Here is a 20360-nt window from a genome sequence, read left to right as displayed (position 1 = left end):
CGGTGTTAGCCCAAGCCAGGGCCACCACACACATTGCCCCCGGCCTCCTGCCATCACGGCAGGGACAGGGCCAGCCCCAGCTCAACAAGACGGCACATCCCAAACTGCTACAATTTATTGGACAACGGTCAAGGGGTGAAGGGCTCTGAACTGTACATCTGTAAAAAAAAAAATCCAACAAAATAAAACAACAAAAAAAGAGAGTGCGGCGCGCCTCATGTGCTGGACGCGGTTTTCCTCCGCTTCAGCCGCGCTCGCCAGTCCTCCGGCAGCGCCTCGAAGTTGGCGTTCCTCTCCGCCATGCCACTGCAGGGACAAAGCAAGGGGTCACCGCCCGGCTGGCACAAGGTGACAGTCCCCACCACCCTCGTGTGCCAGCCCTGGGGCTGGAGATCTGGACCCCAACTCTCTGTCCCCCCCAGGAGGAGCCGGGCAACGTAGCACGGGGAAGGGCCCGTACCTCATCAGCTGCTGCTGCTTCCACTCCTCGATGCGCCGCTGGGCCGTGGTCTCCCGGTCCTCCTCGCTGGAGCTGGAGTTTTCCTCCTCGTCCAGCTCCCGCTGGATGCTCTGCCACTTCTTCACCAGTGACGGCATCTTCGTTTTGCCCTTCTTGCCCTGCGCCAGAAATGCAAAAAGGCTGCGGTGAGGGCGGCTGGAAGGGGAGGACACCCGGCACGCCGGCGAGGCACGGGTGCAAGAGCCTACCTTGTCCTTCCGCCCCTTCCTCGGCTTCTCCTTCTCCGGTGGCGGCGGCGCCTTGGGGGTGGGAGGTGGGGGCGTCTGGGGGGGCGGTGGTGGCGGTGGCTGCTCAGCAGTGGTGGCAGCGGGCAGGGCCCCTCGCGGCGGGGCTGGCTGCACGGTGGCGGCAGCGGGCAGGCCAACGGGCGCGGCGCACTCCGAGTAGCTCATGACAGAGGGGGCAGCCGGTGCCGTCACGCCCAGGTAGCCGGACTGCAGGCCCAGCGCGGTGGGCTGAGGGCCGGCGTGGCCCGGCGCCATGCGGAGGTTGGGGCGGCCCTGGATCTCCCCCTGCAGCCGCTGGCGGGGCCTCAGGGAGGCCAAGGGCACGGCCGACGGCTGGTACTTGCCGGCGGCCATCAGGGGCTGGCTGTAGATGACGGGGCAGCTGCCGATGGTGGCCGTGCGCTGCATCAGCCCCGGGTTCATCTCCGTGGCTTTCCTTTTCTGCGGCTTGGCGGAGAGCAGCGGGGCTGGGGTCGGTTCAACGGCGCCCTGGAACAGAGTGTCAACATTAGCACCGAGTCGGGAGGGACCCCCATTTCCAAACGTCCCCTCCCCGGGCTCACAGGGGCTGGGGGACTGGCTGAGCCCTGGCTTCGCCCAGCTGCCGGCCCCGCCGCTCACCTGGCTGCTGCTGGCAGCTGGGCGCAGGAGAGGCTTCAGGGGAGCGTCTTCCTCCGTTCCTGGGGCGGGCGGCTCCTCACCCCCCTCATCTTCCATCTCCACTTCCTGGATCTCACCGTCTTCTCCGGGAGGCGGGGGCGGGGGGGGCGGCGGCGGGGGCGAGTCTGGTGGAGGCGGAGGCGGCGGAGGCATTTCCAAAGGCAAGGGAGGTTGGAGGACCGGGACAGAGGACTGAAGCAGAGTCCAAAATGGAGTGAGCGGCATGAGAGACGTAGCAGGAACTTGGCCTGAGAAGGATTCTTTACAAAGGGAGCCTGAAGAATACACATTGACACAGGCTTGAAAACCCACGCTACGGACCGCGCTGCCTGCTCCTGCCCGCTGCCTCCCTGCCGGGGCCCTGCCCGGGAGCGGGCAGGCAGAGCTCAGGCCACGGGCTCGACCGTCGAGCTGCAAGCCGCCTTCCCCGCCACCGCGGCGACACCTAAAACCGATGGGGACAGCTGGGATGCGGGAGAAGCGCTCGTCCCGGCTTCGCTAAAGCCACCGTGAGGTGCTCAGGGAGGGAGGCCACCGCGTACTGCTCTAGCGCTCGGCGGGACCCCACGACACCCCAAAACTGCAGCAACCCCCCCTCCCTGCCCCCACGCTGTTACCTGCGGAGCGCTCGGCGGAGTCCTCGGCACGCTCTCCTTTGTCTTTTGGAGGTGGTTTAGGAGGACCGTCGGTTTTTCTGTCGGTGGTCCGCTGTCCCTCCTCTTCGTCCTCCCCGTCGGGGAACTCCCATTGCGACTCTCCTGAGCGCTCGTTAACATAGAAATAGCGTCTATGCTCCCTAAATCACAAGAAAGAGAAGGAGGCTTTAGATTCCCTTCCCCGCCACTGACACTCCGAGGCGGGCCTGCCCACGACAGCGGTGCGCTCTCGCAGGGAAGACCCTCTGCAGCGGGGCTGCCGCTCTCCCAAACGCAAACAAACAACTTTGAGGACAAGAGGCAGGAGAAGCCCGGAGCCGATTTCGCTCAAAGCTATTTGCGTTGCCGGCTGCGTGAAGGTCGCCCTGAGCCCCCCGCTCCGAGGGAGGGGAGGGCTGAGAAAGCAGGCCAGCGTGCGGCAGAGCGACGTCTCCCTAGCACCGGGACTTTCAGCCGCCACCTTTGGCTGAAAAAGTCGCCCTCCGAGAAGAGGCACCGGGGAACAGCCCAATGGAGAGAAGCGGCTGCCCCCCTACCCCGTGGTGCGCGGAGGTCGCTTTTATGATACTCTTGGTGTCAAACACACAGTGAATGCTAGAGAGAGGGAGCGGATCTGGGAGCTGAAAAACAAAAGAGCAAAGATTTCAAACAAAGGAAAATTAATCAAGAAAGCCAAATAGACAAAGAAATGTTTGGGTCTGACCTGCTGGCAGGAGACAGAAATCTTGTTCTTCATTCCGTCGGTGAGTTGAAGTTTGTCCTTTGTCAGAGCTGTTGGTCAGAAGAGTTGATCCAGAGATCCTGCAAAGTTCACAGAGCTCTCGCATGCGCGACCCCCCAGGCCCGCCCTCCACAGCGCTTTACACTCGCGAGAGTGAAAACCAGCTCTGTCCGATCAGGGAATCAGCTCCGTCTCAAAAGCACTGAGCACTCCGTTTGGATCCTCCAAGTTTGGTGGCTGGCCCAAACTCTGCGAGTGCCGGACGTTTCTCTGCCTGCCCAGCACTGCTAACAGAAGCTGCTCTCAGTCTCCCAGAGGGACGGCGCCACGTCGTCGGGTGGTGATGGTCACAAATCATGTCTGAGATGTCAGAGATGAAAGGTGAGAAAGGTAGGAGAGCGCGTACCTGTCCCAGTGGCAGGACCAGCCTTTAGGGGTGGCGTTTATTTCGTATTGTTTTAGCTGTTCGGCTGCGTCTTGGAGTTTGCGTTTGAGGTAGTTTCCATTGAGAGCACCTTCTCGCCAGTCTGCAATGCGGGTCTAGAGGGCAAGAACCGGGGGAAGCCGTTGAGGGAGGCTGCAAGCGGCCCTCGGGACAGGACTCGAGGTCCGGGAGGTTCCCTTACGGCAACGGGACTCGGGGGGGCCAGGAGGAAGACACCGCCTCCGCGCAAAGCCATGCTCTCCCCCCGCCGAGGAAGGGCCCTGCAGGAGGCAGGCCGCGCGGTGCGGTGCCGCCGCGGCCACGAGGTTCACGCAGCACCGGCCCTCGGCGCTCGAGCGGCGGACAGTATTTGATCCGCTTCGGAACAGAAGGCCGGAGCGAGGGGCGAAGGCTCGGTTACCTCTGTCTGCAACAGCAACATGTGGAAGTTGGAGATAGATTGTCTGTTGATGCCCAGGAACTCCAATTTACTAGTCAGAGTGTTTGCCAGCTCTCCGATCTGAAACTGCCAGGGAGAAAGGGCAGAGTAAAGAACCGCCCTCGGGTGGCGTCACCGGGCGGCTGCGGCCCCCGCGGCTCGAGGCCTTCCCCGGCAAACAGGACTCGGGACGGCCCGTGGCCCCTCAGCCAGGCGGGACTGGGACACGCCACCCTGAACGCGTGCACCTGTCACCCCCTCTACCTCCTGCGCCCCAGGGAGGGGGTCGGTGTGGGGCAGCAGGACGAGACCTCCTCCACAGCCGCAGGAGGTGCCAGCGAACCCCAGCTCCTTTGTGGGGACCCTGCCCTGCTCCCAGCGCCTCTCAGCGCGGTCACCCCTCCGAACCAGCCGAAGGAGGGTTACGGGCTTGGTCTGCTTCAGCACCCCGGCTCTGGAGTTACAGCAGAGCAATCACCAGGGCAGAAAGTGTTAAATACAACACTTCGACCATTTCCCAAAGGAAACAGCCAGGATATAATTTCAGGCTTCATAAGTTGCCGCTTTCCGGAGGAACAATCTGGAAAGCGCAGGAGAGGGGTAACGGCTCTGGATTTACTCCCGAGCAGAGACAGCGTCTATGTTAAGGCTCAGGCCAGCCCACAGCGACCACCGTTACTCAACCCCAGCGTCCCGCAGGGGCCAAACCTCCAATTCGGGTGCTGCACGGGGACACGGGGACCCCCCGTGTCAATCCCCCTGACTGAGGGCACTGCATGAAAGCAGCTACAAGCCAGAAAGCGACTCAAGAGCAGAAACGGGGCGGACGCCTGCAAACGGCATCACGCTTGCTTTAAGGAGGGCTCTAAAAATGTCTTTTTTCCTTCACTCTTTGGAAGAGGCTTTGGAAGGTCCCCAAAGCCGACAGCGCAGCGTCTGTCTCCAGAGAGGGACACGGGCCAGACAGACAAGCCCGAGGCAGGGAAATGAATTCCCGCATTAACGTGGCTACAGAGAAGGCAGGGAAGATCCCAGAGCAGAGGGTGACTTCACAGCGGAGGACTCGGATCTCCTGCAAACCAGAGAGCCAGCAGAAGAGAGATTACCCCGAATCGATGAAGCAAACGGTACCGATTACCCCAGGAGACGGCATTCCTCCAACAGCTCTAAAGGGATCCTGCATGGGAAAGCACCACGCTACAGCACACGGTCCGTCACAGAGCACCGCCAGTACCAGGAGAAAAGGGGACAGCAAATGTGACAGCTTAAAAGGCTTTTGTCAGCCATCTGGGACGCAGCAGCCAACAAGCGCGGTCCTGCTGCAGGCTTTTTATCTTTTTATAACTTTATTTTTAAATAAATTAAATTTAAAAAAAAAAAATCAGACAAGCCTCCTGTAGATGCTATACTGAGGGAGGGCTCGGTGGTTTTGGGCAGGGAACAACCCATCTCGAAACTCTGTTACAGAGTTCTTTTACGGGAGATGCTAAATCCGTCACAAGGACAATATGGAAGCCCTTCCCTTTCATGCTGGAAAAATGATTAAACGATGGGAAACAAGGGCAGGACCGGAGGTCAGCTTTCGCTGCGGGTCTCCACCGGGCTTCTACGACAAGCCGGCGATTCCCCATCCATAAACCATCTGGCACAGGGAGGTGACAACACTTGCGAACAAAATGGAATTACTCAGGAGCCAAGTTTAACTCTGCGGGAGATCTCAGGGTAAAAGCAACCAGGGAATCAGAAAGATAAACAGAAAGATCCCCCCTAGCACTCTGCGTAACATACACCCAGAGCCTGTAGCTCTGAGTGTCACCACTGCAGCTCAGGAAGGGGCTCTGGGAATCATTCAGCCGCAGCCAAAAAGAGCAAACCAAGGCTCGGAAGAGAAAACATCAGCACGATGCTGCAGAAAACCCCAGGGCTTCCCCAGTTTGCATCGAACAACTTCAAAAAGTCGTGCTGGGGAGAACGGTACTGGCAGCCTCCAGACAGAGAAATTACAGACGAGGAGTCTTCAGCCTGGGAACGGGACGACTGTAACGGGCACGTGCCAGAGGACTGTAACATCATTATTGGTCAAAAGAAAGTCAAGACAAAAGCGTTTGCTCTCTCTCACAACCAGACCCAGGGCTCGGTCTTTATCCCCCCATGCCCCCTTTATTTTTTTTAAAACGTTTTCAAGCCTTTGCTGCTGGCTCCTGCTAGAGACAGGACACCGGGCTGCAGAGATGCTGGCCCAGTCCTGCAGGGCCGAGGTGAGCTGCTCTTGCAGCTGCGCTGGGATCTGAGGTTTAGAGCTACACCAGGGGCAGGGTCCTGTCCCGCCGGCCGCGCAGGAAGCAAATGAAGTCACTCCAGCCAGGCCAAACCCACAGCCCAGAGCTCAGGTGTCCCCGCTGGCTGGTGGCATCAGAGGTGGCTGAGGGAGACAGCATGTCCCTCCACGCTGCCAGTAGCACGGCGAGCCCCTGGGAGAGCAGCAAACTGGCCAGGGCCTGGGGGAGCTGCCGAGTGCCCAGCCACATCCCTTAACGCGAGCTGGGACAAATCTCACCGCCACGGACCTCTGCATCTCCGTACCTTTAGGTCCTGCTCCTCCTCTTCTATTTTTGGTGCCCCTTGTGCTTTTGTTTTCTCCTGGGGCTCCTCAGACTCTGCCTCTTTGTCTGAATTGGCATCGGCTGCTTCTGTGCTCGCCGCTGCAGGAGAAGAAATGATAGGTGAGCCCTTGTCCCGCCACCGCCACGGTGCTGCCAACAGCTGGCTGGAGACACCGTGCCAGGGAACCAAAGCTACTGCAGGAGAGGGCAGGGAAAGAGCCGGGGCTTCTTTCCCACAGGAGCCAGCGACAAGAGCCTGAAATTAAAAAGGAGAGAGGGTCACCACCTCTGTGTTTTGATGTCAGGGGTCCTTTCAGGAGGACGGGACAGGAAGCAGAGAATTACAGCTGCTACAGCGCAAGGACTGAAGGAGGAACAGCCCAGAGCACAGGGGTTCAAGGAAGCGTGAAGAGAGCCAACCGCCGGGCAGGCAATCATTAAACCCCGGCGGTTTAATCAAGGAAAGGTATCAATGATTAAATAAGTTGAGACAATGTCAAAGACTGACGAGTTCCTAAAACCTTGTCAAGACCATAAGGTTTTGCCTGAGCCGCACCACAGGACAGCGGTGACTAATTCACTGTCCAAAGAACACGTTCCAGGGAAGAAAGTTTTTCAAGGGACTCCTAAAGCCTTTGGGGGAAAATAAACACACTCCTGATGTGCCCTGGCCTCAAGGGCAGGAGGGTTCCCGCAATCCCCCTCCAGCTGCAGGGTGCTCAACTTTGAACAGGTTATTTGAAAGTTAACACCTTCCTGCTCCCCGGGCGAGCAGGAAACCAGCCCTGCAGGAAGGAGCCGTCTCCAGGGACCTTCTGCTCGAGAGCCTGCAAGGCACACGGAAAAGGCCTCCAGCAAAACCACCCTGAGAAGACCACGCTGGACAAACAACGCTGGGACTTAACTCCAGGCCTGACATCCAGCTCATGCCTCCGCCTCAAGCAGACACACATTGGGGACACAACAGCCCCGTTTTGGGGCAGGCATCGTCTCCCCCTTCAGCAGGACGCAGCCTGCTCCGGGCTCAGGGCACTTTTGTACCCCTTTTTTTCTGCGAAAAGCAGTTCTCTCCCATTCTGCCTTGCTCTTTGCCACGAGGCAGTGGTTGGCACAAAGCTCCGTGCCGGGGAGGGACTGGGAGATCTGGGAGTCGGGACTGTTCTCTCCAACTCTGCGGCCAGCACAGCTCTGGAGGGGCTGGGGGGGGGGGGACACAGGAGGGTGGGTGCAGGTAACAGCCACAACAGGCAGCGAAGCACGGGCTGTAGTGGAGCATTAACAGCCACAATCGTGCGATTCCCCCAAGGCAATAAATTCATACAACGCGCTGCAACATCTGCTGAACTGTTGTTAACGTGTATTTGATGAGTTCCTGAAAGACCGCGGCTGTACCACGGGAAAGCAGAGCACCAACAGGAACATGAGCTCTGCCGAGGGGTTGTTGTCACTCGAGTGATACATCCAACGCGCACCCAGAATCAAACAACCCTTCCATGAACCAAGTTCTCCTCACCGTGAGGTCCTGCCCTGTGTTTCCTACACACCAACAAGCGCGGAGCCGGAGCAGCTCTGGGGGAAGAGCTCGCCTGGCTGAAATGTGGTGTCTATCACCAGGCGGCTCAGAAACACAACTTGAAAAGAGGAAGGGCACTGTTCCCCATGTACCACGGTCGGGATTTATAGTGTGGAGAGGAAAGCGGAAGGTGGTGGGGTGTGACAACGCCGTTGCCACGCTTCTGTGTTCCTTCTCCTTATAAAAGTATGGGCACTCTCCTATTTACTTTCCTGATACAGTGTTGACTGTAGGCACTCACCTGTTTATTTTCTTTAATTATAGGATAAAGGAGAGAATTTGGCAGAGCGTCAGCTTATCCCCACACTGCCCTGAGCATGCGAGGCTCATGCTGCCAGCCTGCAAGCCTGGCTGTGTGTGACAGCAGTGACAGCCACCCCTCTGGGCCTGTCCCCTGCCTGGCAGACGTACCTCACTGCCCGTCCCAGCTCCTCTACGCGCCGTGTGAGGCTCTGCGGGTTCCAGGCACCCTGTGCATCTTCGGGGACAGGAAACCCCTTTCCAATTACCTGCTTCTGCCGTTTCTGGGCTCTCCCGGCCCGTTTTGCTGGAGCCTCGACTTGCTGATTCAGGGCTGGCGGCTCCAACAAACAGTTTCCATTTCCCTCGCTTAGAGGCCAGCCTGCGGGTTGCGTCCTGCGAGGCCGACTGGCTCCCGTCGGAGAGCGGGCTGGAGCCCGAAACGCTGCCGTCACCTTCCTCCAAGGCACGCAGCTCCGCCTGCCAAGAGACATGACGGCGAGGGGTACCTCAGTAACCTGAGCCACCCCCGGAGAGCAGCCGCAGTCACAAGTCACCCATGAGAGATGAGGAAACAGCTGCTCTAACCAGGGCACCGCGTTAACACAGCACGAGTTTGCCAGCGGCTGCTGACCCGCCCGCAGCATCCACACGGAGCTGATCTATAAGGAGCCCGAAGAGGAGCAGCATAGGAAACGCAGAGTCACTCTCCCAAAGGAGGCAGGACACAAACGTGTCAGCTATTATAAATAAAAATATAAATAAACATCCCAGCTATTCCTTGGCTACACCTGCGGCCTCACTTGCATGACAAAAATATTCTTACCTTCTTTCTCTCCAGCACCATCTCCAGCTCGAGGGTGTCCTGCTCCTCCTCTTCCTCAGCGCTCTCCCCCGACTGCACCACGCTGCACAGATCCTCCTGCAGCGTGTCTTCCAGGGGATCCCTGCTGGGCTCTGGCTCTTCGGGAGCAGCCGGCGCCTCTTCTGCTTTTGCCTCCTCTTCTGGGGGTGGCTCAACCTCCTCTTTGCAGATCACCTTTCTCCTCCAGCGCTCCTCTTCCTCCTTCACCACATCGGGCAGGAGCGGTGCCAGGAGGGCTGCAGCCACCCCCTTCTTCTCCTCCTCGCTGTTGGAGAGGGCCTGCACACCTTCATTCACCTCCTGCAAGGTCGAGCTTCCCATGAGCTTTCCAGCAGCAGCTGCGGCTCCCTGTCCCCTTGCCCCAGCCTTGCACCTTCCCCGAGCAGCTAAGGAGACCACAGCCCGCAGAGGAAGAAGCCCGGATGGCTGATGGGGGTGCTGCAAATGGAGCGGAGCAACCCACCCACTGCCAAGGAAGCCCAAAGGGGCGTCCACAAGCCCTGTGGCAAGCAGAACCTGGCACTGGGCCCGTCTCACTGACCTTCTTCACCTCCCGCTTGGCCAGGCTGGCCCCACGGGCGACGCTGCCCGGGGCGGCCCCCTTCTCCTGGGGGTACAGCTCGGCAGCTGCTACGAAGCTGCCATTGGCGCCCGCCACGGTGCTGCTGAGGAAGAGGAGAGGAGTGAAGGGTGGCTCAGGGACAACATCTCGGGGACAAGACCCTGGGGCCTCCCCTGGCAGGGCCGGGAGGTCTCTCCCACCTGTGCTGGTAGTGCTGGAGGCCCTGGACCTGTGTCGCCAGGTACTGTGGCAGCTCCCAGGTCACCTCGTTGCTCTGGGTGTTCCAGTAATAGTAGCAGCCGGTGTTCTCGTCCCACACCTCCTGCCAGTCGCCCATCTCCAGCTCCCCCACTGCCGGGGGGGACACAAGGACAGGCTGTCACTCACAAGACACGCAGAGCCTGTGTCCCACCACCAACCAGACATGCTCCCCAGGCTGTTGTCGCCCACCTTTCCCCAGTGTTGTCACCGCCCTCCCTTTGGTGAGGCGGGGGACAGCAGCCCCCCACCCTGAGATGGGTGCAGCCCTAACAGTGAGGGTCTGCAATGTGCTCACCTCCCGCCAGCGAGCACTGGGTGTCATACTGCCACTCCGGGGCCGGCACTGAGCCTGCACCGTTGGCGGTGCCCGAGGACTGGCCTGAGCCTGATTCCTTCGGCTCCGGGCGGGGAGGGGTGGGGGGCGGCGCAGAAGAAGAGGAGGAGGCAGCAGAAGGCTCAGTGGGCTGCGGCGGAGCCGTGATGGCATCGATCTCCTGGGAAAAAAACATCCCAGCGTGAACTTCAGATCCCAGGGGAGGCGAAAGCAGAATCAAAGCGCTCATCAGTAGCGGAAAACGTCTCGGACTGTGAAACCACCCTCTTCCTCCCAAGGACCTCCCCTCCGCCCGCCTCTCCCCGCCAGCCGCACTAACCGCCAGGAAGTTTGCCAGCGTGCTGTCAATGTCTGCCGAATTGTTGCCATTTGCATCCGCTGAACGGGCTGATTTCTCTGCGGTTTCGCCCTCCTCGTCGTCGCTGTCTGCGTAAGCACCGAGCAGACACAAACCTCCTGCCCGGGGAGGGGGAAAAAACCCTCAGTGAGGGGGGAGATACGTGTTGGGGCTCCTCCTGCTGCGGCGGGGAAGCGGATCCAGCTTCCCCCTAAGGCTGGTCCCACCATCACCCCACTAATCCTGCGAGGATGGAGATGGACAGCCCCCTCCCATAAGCATTCAGGGGATAAACATCCCCCCCTTCAAAACATCTCCCAGCCCCCCAAAATCAGGGGAGAGCAGCCCCCCAACCACACTGGGAGGGGGAAATACCAACCCTGGGGGGGGGGGGGGGGAACCAAAACAAAAATCAGAACACTAGGAGGAAAAAACAATTCCCCATCCCTGAAAAAAAAGACTGGGGGGGGGAATATTGTATTCTGCCTGCAAACCACAGAGGGGGGAGTCACCGCTCATCAAAATACCAATATTTTAATATTAATTACTAAATTGATATTAGATTTATTTAAGAGATAATAAAAGTAATACGGGGGAAAAAATCACCTCTTCCTTCCCCCCAGAAAAAAAATACACTGAGTTGAGAAATATCTCCTAATCCAAATCTTTAAGATGAAAAGTCATCTCCCTGTCAAACATCAGGAGGGGGAAACTTCCACATCACCACCCCCCAAAAAACAGAAAACTGGAAACAATAATCCTGTTCTCCCCCCTGAAAAAAACTAGGGGGGGATCATCCCACTCCCCCAGATAAAAAGCACTTAAACGGGGCAATCGACTTATCTTGGTAATAAATAAAAAACGTGCTTAAGGAGGAGGAATCACGATGCTGAAATAAAACCCAGAACAATTAAAAGGGGAGCAACCACCAAGAAAGAAATTTAGGAAGGGATTAATTATAAAAATAACACTTTATAATAATACTTCAAGGGGGATAATCAGCCCTCCCCCCTAAAAAAAAAGGGCTTGTGAAGGGAATAACTACAAAAGAAAAAACGTTTAGCGAAAAAAAAAATGGTTTTTGGAGAGCGGGCGATACTCCTCCTTTAAAAAAAACAGGGGGGCCTAACCGCTGATTTTATTAAGGGAGGGGGAAGGGTCTACCCTCTCGTACCTGTGGGCTTGACGGCGGTGGGGGGCGGCGGGTTGGGCGCGCTGCGGGGGGGCTCCGCCACCGCTTCGGGTTCGTCTGTGGGGGGGGAGAACCGTCAATACCGGAGATTTGGGGCCGGAGGAGGCGGAGTGTTCCGCCTCCTCCGGCCCCGGTAACCGCGACTAGGCCGCAGCGCTACGAGTAGGCCGCGCCGAGGCCTGCGCTAGGCCGCGCCCCGCCAACAAAGCGCCCCCGCCCCGCCTTGCTCTTATACCCGGCTCGGAAGCCGAATCGGCTCCTTCGACCGGCGGTACCGCCGCCGCTTCGTCGCGGCGGGGTCCGGGAGGGGAGAGTTGGAGGATGGGGCGGCGGCCCGGAGCAGAGCGGGATTTCTTCCCCATGGCGGCGGCGGCTGGAGCGGTGGCTCCGGGCTGCGGCCGCGCCTGCGCGGTGAGGAGAATGAGGGAGGGGAGGGGCGATGCGTCGTGCGTCATGGCGTAGGGGGCGGGGCTACAGCGCACCACGCCCCCTCGGGTGTCCCGGCCGCCCCTGGAGCCTATAGAGCTCTCCTGGCCTATAGCCCCCTCCTGTTCCATAGCACGGTGCTGCCCCTGGAGCCTATGGACCTGTCCTGCCCTATAGCACAGTGCTGCCCTATAGACCCCTCCTGCTCTATAGTATGGTGCTGCTCCTGGAGCCTATAGCACCCTCCTGCCGTATAGCACAGTGCTGCCCTTGGAGCCTATAGCCCAGTCGTGCCCTATAGCAAGGTGCCACCCCTGGAGAATACAGCCCCCTCTCCTGCCCTATAGCAGGGTGCTACTCCTTTGGGATATAGGTCCACCGTACCCTATAGCCCCATCATGTCCTATAGCACAGTGTTGCCCTAAAGCTAGGTGCCACGCCCGGAGCCTATAGCCCCCTCCTGCCCTATAGCACAGTGCAGCCCTTCACAGCTGTAGCCCCACGCTATAGCGTAACGCTGCTCCTAGGAGCTATAACCCCTTCTTACCCTATAGCACCCAGCCCCTCAGGCTTATAGCCCCATCGCATGGTGCTGGCGTTTGAGCCTATAGGGCATACTGCCCCCACGGCGGGTATAGCTCCATCCTATAGGCCAGCGCTGCCCCTCCCTCAGCCCCAGTTCTCTGGCCCTATAGGGCAGTCTGGCCCCCTGGCCCTACAGCAAGGTACCCTGCAGTATGGCAGTGCTGGCCCTAGAGCTCCATACCGCCCTATAGCTGGGGCCTACAGAGAGTCCCCTACACAAAAGGGCTGTGGGTGCTTCACCCCCTGACCCACATCCCCCCCCCCCCCCAGGGTGCTGGGGGGCAGCACCCATCCCAACGCAGACCTCTAATAACGCTTTCATTTTATTAAAGTTCATCCAAAAAACAACAACAATAAATAAAAAGATACGCCAAAAGCTGCCGCGTATGATACAGGATGGGAGCGAGGGGACCGCCCGGGTGACGGTGGCACCCCAGAGCTCTGCTCAGCACCGGTCACCCCGTCCCCAGAGGGGACAGCAAGGTGACACACTGGGGGTGCAACTCCACCTCCCCAAACCGGACCCTTATGGAGAAAGAAAAAAAAAAACAAAAAAAACCAAAAAAGAGAGTAAAAACAGCACCAGGGGCTGAGCCAGCGCAGGGTGGGACGGCAGCGGCAGCACCCGGGGACGTCACCTGGTGGCCAACAATGATGGGGCGCCGCTAGTTGCGGCGGTAGAGGCGATCCCGGGTGGCCACGCTGACCTTCTGCTGGTAATCCTCCATCTTCTCATGCAGCTTCTGATAGAGCTGGGCGAGGGGCAGAGCAGGCGTCAGGGACTAGCGGCTCCCACATCCCATCCCGCACCCCATTCCCAACTCTCCGACTGCTGGGGCAGGAGGGGGCGCAGGGCACCTTGGGGTGCTCCCTGTCGCCCCCGGAAGCCTTTTTCCCCAGGCAGCGGGACCTACCACGCCGTTGTGATGGTTGGCGGTGCTCTCCCGCAGTGCCTGCAGCAGCTGGTCGATGGCGGTGTAGGGCAGCCACACCATGGGGGCCGTGGCAGAGAGCGGGAACTGGAAGGGAGAGGAACCCTCGTGTCAGATGTGGGAACGCTCCCCCCCGCCCAGGTACAGCAAGGAAGAGCCCCCCCAACCGCCATATCCCAACACCCGCTCGTCTTACTGGCCCCACGCAAGTCGGGGGGCGCGATATCCAAACCCCGAGGGGGATCTGGCCCACGGAACAGTCCCTGCCCCGTCCTGGACCGTAGGTGAGCTCACCTCGATTCCAAAATACTGGTGCCCTTTGCCCAGCACAGCATCTACGTACTCCAGGACCAGCTCCACGGCCTCCTCCAGCAGGTCGTAATTCAGATAGAGCCGCAGCAGCTCGGCAGCATCCACTTTCTGCAAGCAAAGCGGGGTGGTGACACCCAGGGAAAGCGCCCAGGAGCCACCACCATGCCAAGAAGAATCTGCTCTGAGCCTCGCTAACAGGCACAAAGCACCTGGGCCTGAAATTCCCGGAGCTGGGAATGGGAAAGGGGGGGGAAGCCTGCAATGAGGAGGTGCCCGTGGAAGCGGTGGTGATGCGGCAGCTCTGGATTTTTGGCCAGCGGGCGCCAAGCGGTGACCCTCTCCCTCTTCTCACCTTGTAGCTGTTAATGAGCCAGTTGGGCAGAGGGATCCCGTGCGCCAAGAGCTTGTTGATGACGCAGCGATGGTACAAGCTGTTCTGGGACGGGTAACGCTCCAAATAGGATGAGAGCAGCCGCCAGGCTTCATCTGTGGCGCTGCAAGGCAAGATTTCCCCTGGGAATCCATGCCAGCAGCCCCTGCCCACTGTCGGCGGGGCCACCGTGTGCTCCAGGGGACCTGTCCCACTGCCCGGGTTCAAAATGTGCATCTGAGGCCCAGGGAAGCGGGGTGTGGTGCGTACAGCCGGCTGGGGACAGCGTGGTGACAAGAAGCAGGATGGCTCTCCCCATGTCCCAGTCCCACAAATCTGATCTAAGCGGGTTTTATGGGTCTGTGACCCTCTGGATTCCCACAAGGCTTTTGCTCCCAGAAACCACCCACACATGACAAGCAGCTCCGCTCTTCTCCCCCCACCCCCGACGAGGACCTACCTGGACTCCTTGGTGGTAACCAGCGCGGAGAGCTGGTTCGCTGCCAGCCAGTCCCAGGCCTCCGCCTGCGCCACTTCCCCTCCCAGCTGCAGCTTGATGCACCTGCAGGACAGCAGCGCAGAGGTGGGCTCCCGCAAGTACTGAACGGGTGGGTGCCAGGAGGATGGGGCCAGGCTCTTCTCAGCGGTGCCCAGGGACAGGACAAGGGGGAACAGGCACAAACTTGACCATAGGAAGTTCTATCTCAACATGAGGAGGAACTTCTTTGCTGTGAGGGTGGCAGAGCCCTGGCACAGGCTGCCCAGAGAGGTGGGGGAGTCTCCGTCTCTGGAGACATTCCAACCCCGCCTGGAGGCGTTCCTGTGCCACCTGCTCTGGGTGACCCTGCTCTGGCAGGGGGTTGGACTGGGTGATCTCCAGAGGGCCCTGCCAACCCCCACCAGTCTGGGATTCTGTGAGCTTCTGCCTTGTCACAGCTGCCAGCAGCAAAGCCACCCCTCGCAGGACTATTCCCAAGCGACAGCTAGGAATTCAGCTGGCTTGGCAGGAAAAAGAAGGCTGTTTGAGCGATTTCTAAGCTGCTCTAAATGCCAGAGAGGAATTAAAATCGACTCTGATGTTGGCAAGGTTTCGCGCCCAAGCTTGGGCAGGAGATGTCCTCTGTGCACCTAGCCACAGGACCAGGTCGTGGCAGAGCTCCTGAACAACTTTGCAGGCACAACGCCTCTCCTCGAAGCACGGAGAGGAATTCTGGGGCTGGAGATGAGGGATGAGAGCAAACGGGACAGAGAACAGGCAGAAGAGCAAGCTTTCTGCCAACTGCCATTTGAGAGACGCTCAACAGCTTCAACAAATCTTCTGTAAGCAGCTCGCCAGGCATCAGCAGGAGCGTGCCACGAGCCAGCCCACCAGAAAGGCCTCCAGATGATGGTTGTGCCTGGGTCAGGATCACTGCGACTGTCGGATGCCAGGGAAAAATCTCTCCCCTATCCCCACCTGCTCAGCAAGGCTCCCTTATTTTTCATTTTCAGGTGTGAAGAGCAAGTTCCACCTCAAAACCCACTAAGCCGGCAGCTGCTGAGGCTCGGCAGGGCATTGGCAGCCACAGCAAGCAGAGCGCTCAGGACAGCGCTGGCTTCTGACCCCCCGCCGAGCGTCACGCAGCGCGTGTCTCACCTGCCACGCGTCACCCGGGGCGGGGAGAAAAAGCTCGTACGTACTTGAAAGCGAGTCCCTCGAAGACGGGCGTCAAGGGCAGCTTGAAGGTTTGGCACAGGGTGATGGCGGTGTCAAAAAGGCCGGCCCGGACCAGGAGAGCAACCGTTTCCTCGGGCGTAGAGTTGCCTACAGGGAGGGAGGACCAGGTAAGCGCCTCCCCCAGTCACACCCCAGCGATTACTGGGCCCTACCCCCATGGAATTCAGCGACAGCAGCACAGTGCTAATGGCCCAATGTCAAACACCCTGCAGCAGCCCTTCTCCTCGCACAGCCTGAGGCTTTCTTGGCCTCGGGACCATCTCAGGAGCGCAGGATCTGTCCCTGGAGGGACTGCACAAAGCAGCAGGGAGTCCCCTGAGCCATCCCTGCTCAGGCAGCAGCCAGAGAGGGACACGTCCCGCAGCCAAATGCTGCCGCTGTGCAGGTGAGCAGGGAGGGGACAGCCTTGCCACCGGCGCAGCAGGTCTGTATCCAACCGAACAAGGCACCAGCTCTGCCAGCGCAGGCCGGGGGGGGGAAGATGAAACCGTGGCACTCAGCTCCCTGCGTCTCCTGTTTGCCCTCAAACCAGCTCTCCCAGCCTTCCCCTGCAATCCCATCCTGGGAAGTCTTCTCCTGATACTTAAAGGGGAAAAATGTGTATGAGCTGCATAATTCATATCAGACAGCGGCAGAACATACTTTAAATGGTCAGAGTGGGGGAGTTGCAGCTTTCTGCTCCCCACCAAGGAACAACTTTGATAAGCTAACACTGTTGTGAAGCAGGATTCTCCGGGAAATTTAAGTCTTGCATAAAGCGTTTTGTTTTGTTTTTTTTTTTCCCCTAGGACTTTACAATTCTACTTCATCTAGGGACAATTTCCAGCAAGACAAAAAGATGCTTTTTTGTCCCAACTCACGAGCTCAATCCCACGCTGCAGATCACTGCTACAGCTTGGCAAAGCCAAAAAAACGGTGGAAAACTTAAAATCGGTTCTCCTGATCTGCCTCTCCAAAGCTGCTGAACTTGGTGGCAAGATTTCATGTGAGGGAGACGAACTGAACGGTCCCTGCCAGCTCCTGGTTTTGTTTCTGGGAATAAAACTGCTGCTTCGTCACCCGAGCTATGACTGAAAGCGCTGTAATTAGCACAAACCTCAGGGGAAGCGAGAGGCGGCTGCGCCGCAGCCCTTTTTTACCTGCCACAGCCGCTGTTGACAGGTCGTGCTGCACCAGAGTCAGCCGGATCCGGGCCAACACGCACTCCCGCTCCAAATCCTCCAGCTCCAGGATCTCGATTTGGCGAGTTGCTGTAACAGATGGACACGAAAGGGGCTCTCAGCATCTTAAAAAGGGCTCTTCGGCCATCGTGGAGAATATTTACAACCCTCTGCCATCCCGAGAGGAGTCGTGCCACAGAAGACAGCAAAGGAGAGGTCAGGTTTTGCTACCCCTTCCTTGCTACAAACCTCCCGTTCCTGCTCTACTGGAGATGCTCCCTAATGTTTGGTAACAGCTGCTGCTCCGATTGCCAGCGCATAGGCTACAGAAGAGCTCATTCAGAAATAATTGTTTTAAAAATACCTGACCTTAAATTTTTCTACCGTAACGCTGAGGGATTAACGAGTCTCACCAGACCCCGCCATCCCGTGCCTTGGCAGACACAGAGTGGAGCCCTCACCAGCAGAGACTCGCTACGTCAGCAGGCTTTCCAAGAGCACAAACAACAAAGGTCTTGAACAACTAGAAATTGCCTCACAATGGCTCTTTTTTCTTCAAATTACAAGTTATTTCCACCGAAAGCAAAAGCACTGACAAGAGATCAAACCGCTGAGGAGCGTGCACAGAAGCTCCATGGGAAAGGAGCTGTTACAGCGTATTGCGACTGGGAGACACTAATACTGGGAGAGTTAATCACCTTACAGTCCCCCAAATTATTGATCTGATGGAGGTGGGAGCTGCCCTGAGCCCCCTCCCAGCCCACACGGGAGCAGCAGAGCTCCCAGGCCAGGGGAGAGGGAACACCAGGACCAGGCACTTACTCGGAACAGCCGTGCACTCCCCATCGTGGCTCCTCTTTGGGGATGCTCCAGGGCGTTCGTACTTGCAGGAAAAAGCAGAAAGAGGGTTTATGCCCACCTGGTTATTCAAAGGACAAATTGCCTCGGTCCGATACAGCCCCAACACCAGCTCTCTGTTTCAAGCCTTGATTTGAATCAGAGAAGCCATCCAAGCACTTGGCGGTTCAGGTTACGTTTATCTCTGGCTATCAGAAACACGGCACAGCATTAGCTGATCAGGCCACGGTCACTACCTCTCCGCAAACAGATTGGAAACACAAACCGTGTCACAGTCAGTCTCCTTTGGACTGCTATTCCGGCTGCTCAGACTCCCCCGAAAAGATTTTCTCTCCAACAAGAGGTGATATATTCCCACATATATACCCCAGCCCCCTCCCAGAAGTTGCCCTGCTTCCACCCCGCTCCAAAAAGGGGCAAGGACGCACGGGTGAGGGACAGGACTGATATCTCCAGCAGTGTGCCCAGGTGGCCAAGAAAGCCAATGCCATCCTGGCTTGTATTAGAAATAGTGTGACCAGCAGAAGGAGGGAGGTGATTGTCCCCCTGTACTCAGCACTGGGGAGGCCACACCTTGAGTATTGTGTCCAGTTTTGGGCACCTCAATATGAGAGAGATCTCGAGGTGCTGGAGCGAGCGCAGAGGAGGGCAACGCAGTTGGTGAAGGGCCTGGAGAATAAATCTGATGAGGAGTGATTGAAGGAGCTGGGACTGTTCAGTTTGAGGAAGAGGAGGCTGAGGGGAGACCTCATCACTCTCTACAACCACTCGAAAGGACACTGTAGAGAGGTTGGGGCTGGTCTCTTCTCACACGTAATTAGTGATAGAACGAGAGGGAATGCGTTCAAGCTGCAGCAGGGGAGGTTTAGGCTGGACATTAGGAAAAAATTCTTCCCAGAAAGAGTGGTCAGACACTGGAATAGGCTGCCCAGGGAGGTGGTGGAGTCACCATCCCTGGATGTGTTTAAGACTCGTTTAGATGTGGTGTTGGGGGATATGGTGTAGGGGAGAACTTTGTAGAGTGGGGTTGATGGTTGGACTTGATGATCCCAAGGGTCTTTTCTAACCTAAATGATTCTATGATCTCCACTGAGCGGGGCAAGACAGTGCTGCACAAGCTGGCCAAGACAACGAGAGCAGCAGATTAAGGCAGCCAACATCTCTGTTCATCACATCAGAAAGGATTTTGGAAGCTCCTTTTCAAACATACAGCTCTAAGTGTCCCCGCGGACAGCTCAGGTCAGAGGCTTCGTAGTAAAGCTCAGGGTTTCCTACCACAGCTCCCGAAGCCGGCTGCACTATCCAGGCATACTCTGGGCGGATCAACCGTAGGCAGTTAATAGCAGCGAGGAAACAGTTTCCCTGTTTCTGGAGCCCTCGGAGCGTCCGCACCTCCCTGCCCAGGCGCATGCCGTACTCAAACATCACTGTTCCGGCTGGGAGAAAGGGGAATATGTCAGCCCAGAGCCCGGACAGGCCACACCACTGGGGAAGCGGCATCCCAGGCAGACAGGCTGTTACAACGAGCCTTACCCTTGCGGTAGTTGTGGCGGTAGATGTGGAAAGCGTAGAGCAGCTCGTAGTAATTGTGGGTCATCAGGTCCACCGCTCGAGCGTGAGATTCGATGATCCCCACGACCTGCAGCGCACAAGAGGCCCAGATGGGTCGACAATCCCTTTTTAAAGGGAGGGGTTGCGCTCCCATTCCTCCCAGCGCAGGCCGGTTACCTCGTTAAGGAGGTTCACGTAGGGGAACTCCACCAGGTCCTGGAGCTGGGACCGCTCGCAGAGAACCACCACTAGCTGGCGCAGACAGTCCAGCTGCCTGCGGAGACAGAAGCACAACCCTTCTGGAGGAGCGGGAGCAAACCCAGCTCCAGGCTGCAGGTTTTGAGCCACGAACATGCTGCTTTGTGACGAGCTCCGTAGCATTTTTTTTCCTGGCTTACAACCAAGAAGTCTCTTCAGATTTCTCCTGTGCTGGAAATAAAGATCCTGACAGCAGAGATCCTCTGCAAAGGTCTCTTAGGAGGGAAGTCTATTCCCCCTCAGCTCTATTTGGTAAGATTTTCTTCAGCCTCAATTAAAACACATTCCTGCTTCTCCTCTGAACATCCATTCCAGCCATTCCTGCTCATCTCTAGGGTGAAGCTTCCTCTACCCAGTTCACTCCCCAGATGGTATTGAAGCCAAAAATTCAACTCCAAGTCTTTTCTTTATTAAACTAAACTGACTGGACTCCTAAAGCTTTTCAACATACAAGGCCACATGCGATCTTTTAGCCATTCTTTTGGCTCTTCCCCGAATCTGTTTCCCCCCTGCCCCGTTTCTCCCTTTGAGATAGTGCCGATCCCAGCTCTTCTTACAAAAATTAAATATGCTTTTC

At 57.8% G+C, this 20360-nt stretch overlaps 2 protein-coding genes across 11 annotated transcripts in view; both read right to left on the bottom strand.

The window, feature by feature from the left end:
• Positions 1-97: 97 nt before the first annotated feature.
• Positions 98-12019, bottom strand: FNBP4 (formin binding protein 4). 8 transcript variants are annotated; one of them, XR_012586933.1, is made up of 17 exons: positions 11850-12019; positions 11597-11671; positions 10405-10541; positions 10047-10245; positions 9691-9841; positions 9470-9593; positions 8890-9228; positions 8235-8543; positions 6231-6506; positions 3630-3734; positions 3191-3324; positions 2767-2864; positions 2025-2203; positions 1369-1682; positions 709-1236; positions 461-618; positions 98-306 (listed from the first exon to the last, which is right to left on the bottom strand). XR_012586933.1 is itself a non-coding variant. In XM_074586494.1 (17 exons), the coding sequence occupies exons 1-17, from the start codon at positions 11974-11976 to the stop codon at positions 216-218; spliced, it is 3261 nt and encodes a 1086-aa protein (XP_074442595.1). In that variant the 5' UTR covers positions 11977-12019; the 3' UTR covers positions 98-215. The 8 variants fall into 8 exon arrangements, 6 of the variants coding, with proteins under 6 accessions (XP_074442595.1, XP_074442598.1, XP_074442596.1 ...); XR_012586934.1 differs by having other exon boundaries at positions 6231-6349; positions 8333-8543; positions 9470-9590; XM_074586494.1 differs by having other exon boundaries at positions 1369-1599.
• A 911-nt stretch (positions 12020-12930) lies between these two features.
• Positions 12931-20360, bottom strand: part of NUP160 (nucleoporin 160) — a 30673-nt gene continuing 23243 nt past the window's right edge. The window contains exons 25-35 of one of the 3 annotated variants that reach the window (XR_012586932.1): positions 19703-19799; positions 19508-19613; positions 19185-19410; positions 17939-17999; positions 17096-17206; positions 15920-16043; positions 14700-14801; positions 14222-14363; positions 13852-13977; positions 13540-13644; positions 12931-13377 (exon numbers count right to left, since the gene is read on the bottom strand). Coding sequence is in view for 2 of the 3 variants with exons in the window: in XM_074586479.1 (XP_074442580.1) it covers positions 13291-13377; positions 13540-13644; positions 13852-13977; positions 14222-14363; positions 14700-14801; positions 15920-16043; positions 17096-17206; positions 17939-17999; positions 19250-19410; positions 19508-19613; positions 19703-19799 (1222 nt within the window). In the remaining variant the exon portion in view is untranslated. The other 2 variants (XM_074586479.1, XM_074586480.1) reach the window with 2 other exon arrangements.

This window comes from Larus michahellis, chromosome 4, assembly GCF_964199755.1.
Source record: "Larus michahellis chromosome 4, bLarMic1.1, whole genome shotgun sequence".
NCBI lineage: Eukaryota > Metazoa > Chordata > Aves > Charadriiformes > Laridae > Larus > Larus michahellis.
The sequence above is the reverse complement of the archived record's forward strand: the minus strand, read 5'-3'. Positions and strand labels throughout refer to the sequence as shown.

What these genes read in the sequence shown, in the direction of transcription:
- FNBP4 (XM_074586494.1), bottom strand. Translation starts at nt 11,976, where the DNA reads ATGGGGAAGAAATCCCGCTCTGCTCCGGGCCGCCGCCCCATCCTCCAA. An exon ending in CCAAGCGGGAGGTGAAGAAG is followed by an intron (nt 9,229 to 9,469) that starts GTCAGTGAGACG and finishes TCGACCTTGCAG; the next exon opens with GAGGTGAATGAAGGTGTGCA. An exon ending in AAGCAGCAGCAGCTGATGAG is followed by an intron (nt 307 to 460) that starts GTACGGGCCCTT and finishes TTGTCCCTGCAG; the next exon opens with TGGCATGGCGGAGAGGAACG.